At 46.9% G+C, this 1,656-nt stretch overlaps 1 protein-coding gene across 2 annotated transcripts in view; it reads right to left on the bottom strand.

Moving 5' to 3' along the window:
- Window positions 1-1,656, bottom strand: part of LOC111671407 (gamma-aminobutyric acid receptor subunit rho-3-like) — a 25,789-nt gene that overhangs the window by 17,329 nt on the left and 6,804 nt on the right. For both annotated transcript variants that reach the window (XM_023428493.2, XM_023428492.2), the window contains exon 2: window positions 951-1,244. In XM_023428493.2, coding sequence (XP_023284261.1) covers window positions 951-1,087 — 137 coding nt within the window. In that variant the 5' untranslated portion in view covers window positions 1,088-1,244. The remainder of the gene's footprint in view (window positions 1-950; window positions 1,245-1,656) is intronic.

Raw genomic sequence — 1,656 nt, 5'->3', positions numbered from 1 at the left:
GACACTTTGTTTTATTAGCAAATACCTTAAAAACTAATGACATTCCCCATCAGCCTCAGATTTCCCAGCATGCACCGGACGTCAATGTAACGTCAGAAAGTCAGACAGAAGTTCAACCACCAAAACATCAACGTCAGTGCTACGTAGCAAATGTTAGCAGGCTAGCACGCTAAACTAACTAACTATCAAAGATACTCTACAGCAAAAGATGACTCGTTACGAATGGTAAGAAAAGAGAAAACACTTCCTGTCTCCTAAGTGGGCGTGGTCGTTCATGTCAAAACATAACGACAAAACAAAAACTAGATACAGTTTGAATTTACGCCTGATTTTCCCGCTCATTTTTACCTGCTAGCTTAATATCTGATCAACCAAGAACAAGGTCATATCAGTCTGACAATACTCTCCGTTTTCCCTCCAAAAACAGTTAAATAATAACAATAATAATAGTATTATTAAGCAAAGAAATACAAGTTTTATTTCAGTTTTTATCTCACAAGAGTTTGTTGCTGAGACAGAAATCTGTTGGCTTGTGAGAAATGGATCCAATATTTATCCCGGCGACTTTGGGGAGAAAGAATCATAACCTGTGATCAGGTCTGGACTCAGACCTGCCGCTGGTCTCCTAAAGGGGGCGGGGCAGTGGAAAAAACCCACGTGACACAGATACAGGAAATGATCGTCTCAACCGCCACGACTTCCAACAAATGCCACAGTTGCTTCGTAATCTGCTGCGTGTTGAAATATTTGTGAGTCAACACTTCCTGGTATTTGCCAGGTCAACTTGTCAAGGTGATAAATGTGTTGATGTTGAGTCTCCAGCTTGCTGCGCTGCCCCCAAGTGGACGGAAATATACAACAATGAAGGTTTGAGGAGCAAAAACTTTCAGCTGACTCAGTGGTTTGAAGCTCTGACAGTGTGTGTGTGTGTGTGTGTGTGTGTGTCTCACCCCCCGAACTTGAACTTGCTGTTCTCCCCGAGGAAGATCTCCTTGTGTTTCCTGCGTCCAGAGCTGCGACCGCCGGTCACCGTGGCAACGAGGCTGGCCGCAGCCAGGGCCACGCAGGTCAGTACGTCCACCTTCATGCTTCACAGGTCCCCCCGCCACAGGAGACGCGACGGCAGCATCCCGGCCACGGTGACCCCCCCTCCCTCCAGACCGTCGCCCCCTCCCCCTGCTGACTAACGCTGGTGGCTTTGGTCAGACATCCCACAGCAGCTGGAGCTTCTTCCTCCGAGAGAGCTGCGAGACCAAACAAGGCAAACGCATGAGTGTGTTTCCTCCCACACACACACACACATATATATATCTGTATACGTTCACACGCAGCAGATGAACATCCCGGCAGCGATGATCTCTGGGAATCTTTGTCTTCTGCTCTCCCTCCTCTTCATTGATTCACTCCTCCTCTCTCTCTCTCTCTCTCTCTCTCTCTCTGACAGTCTGTCTCTGTCTGTTTTATCTGCGGTTCTGTGGATCTTTCAATCTCTGATTAAAATCGATATGAATCTATTCCTCGCAGCGATAGAGGAATGACACTAATTCCCCTATAATCCTCTTATCTACAGCCACAGCAATCTTTCACTAACCTACAAACAGTCACACACACACACACACACACACACACACACACACACACACACACACACACCCA

This window comes from Seriola lalandi, unplaced genomic scaffold (genome assembly GCF_002814215.2).
Source record: "Seriola lalandi dorsalis isolate HSWRI2012SDOR001 ecotype SW California unplaced genomic scaffold, Sedor1 jcf7180002054876, whole genome shotgun sequence".
NCBI classification, from domain to species: domain Eukaryota; kingdom Metazoa; phylum Chordata; class Actinopteri; order Carangiformes; family Carangidae; genus Seriola; species Seriola lalandi.
This window is presented reverse-complemented; position numbering and strand designations above follow the sequence as displayed.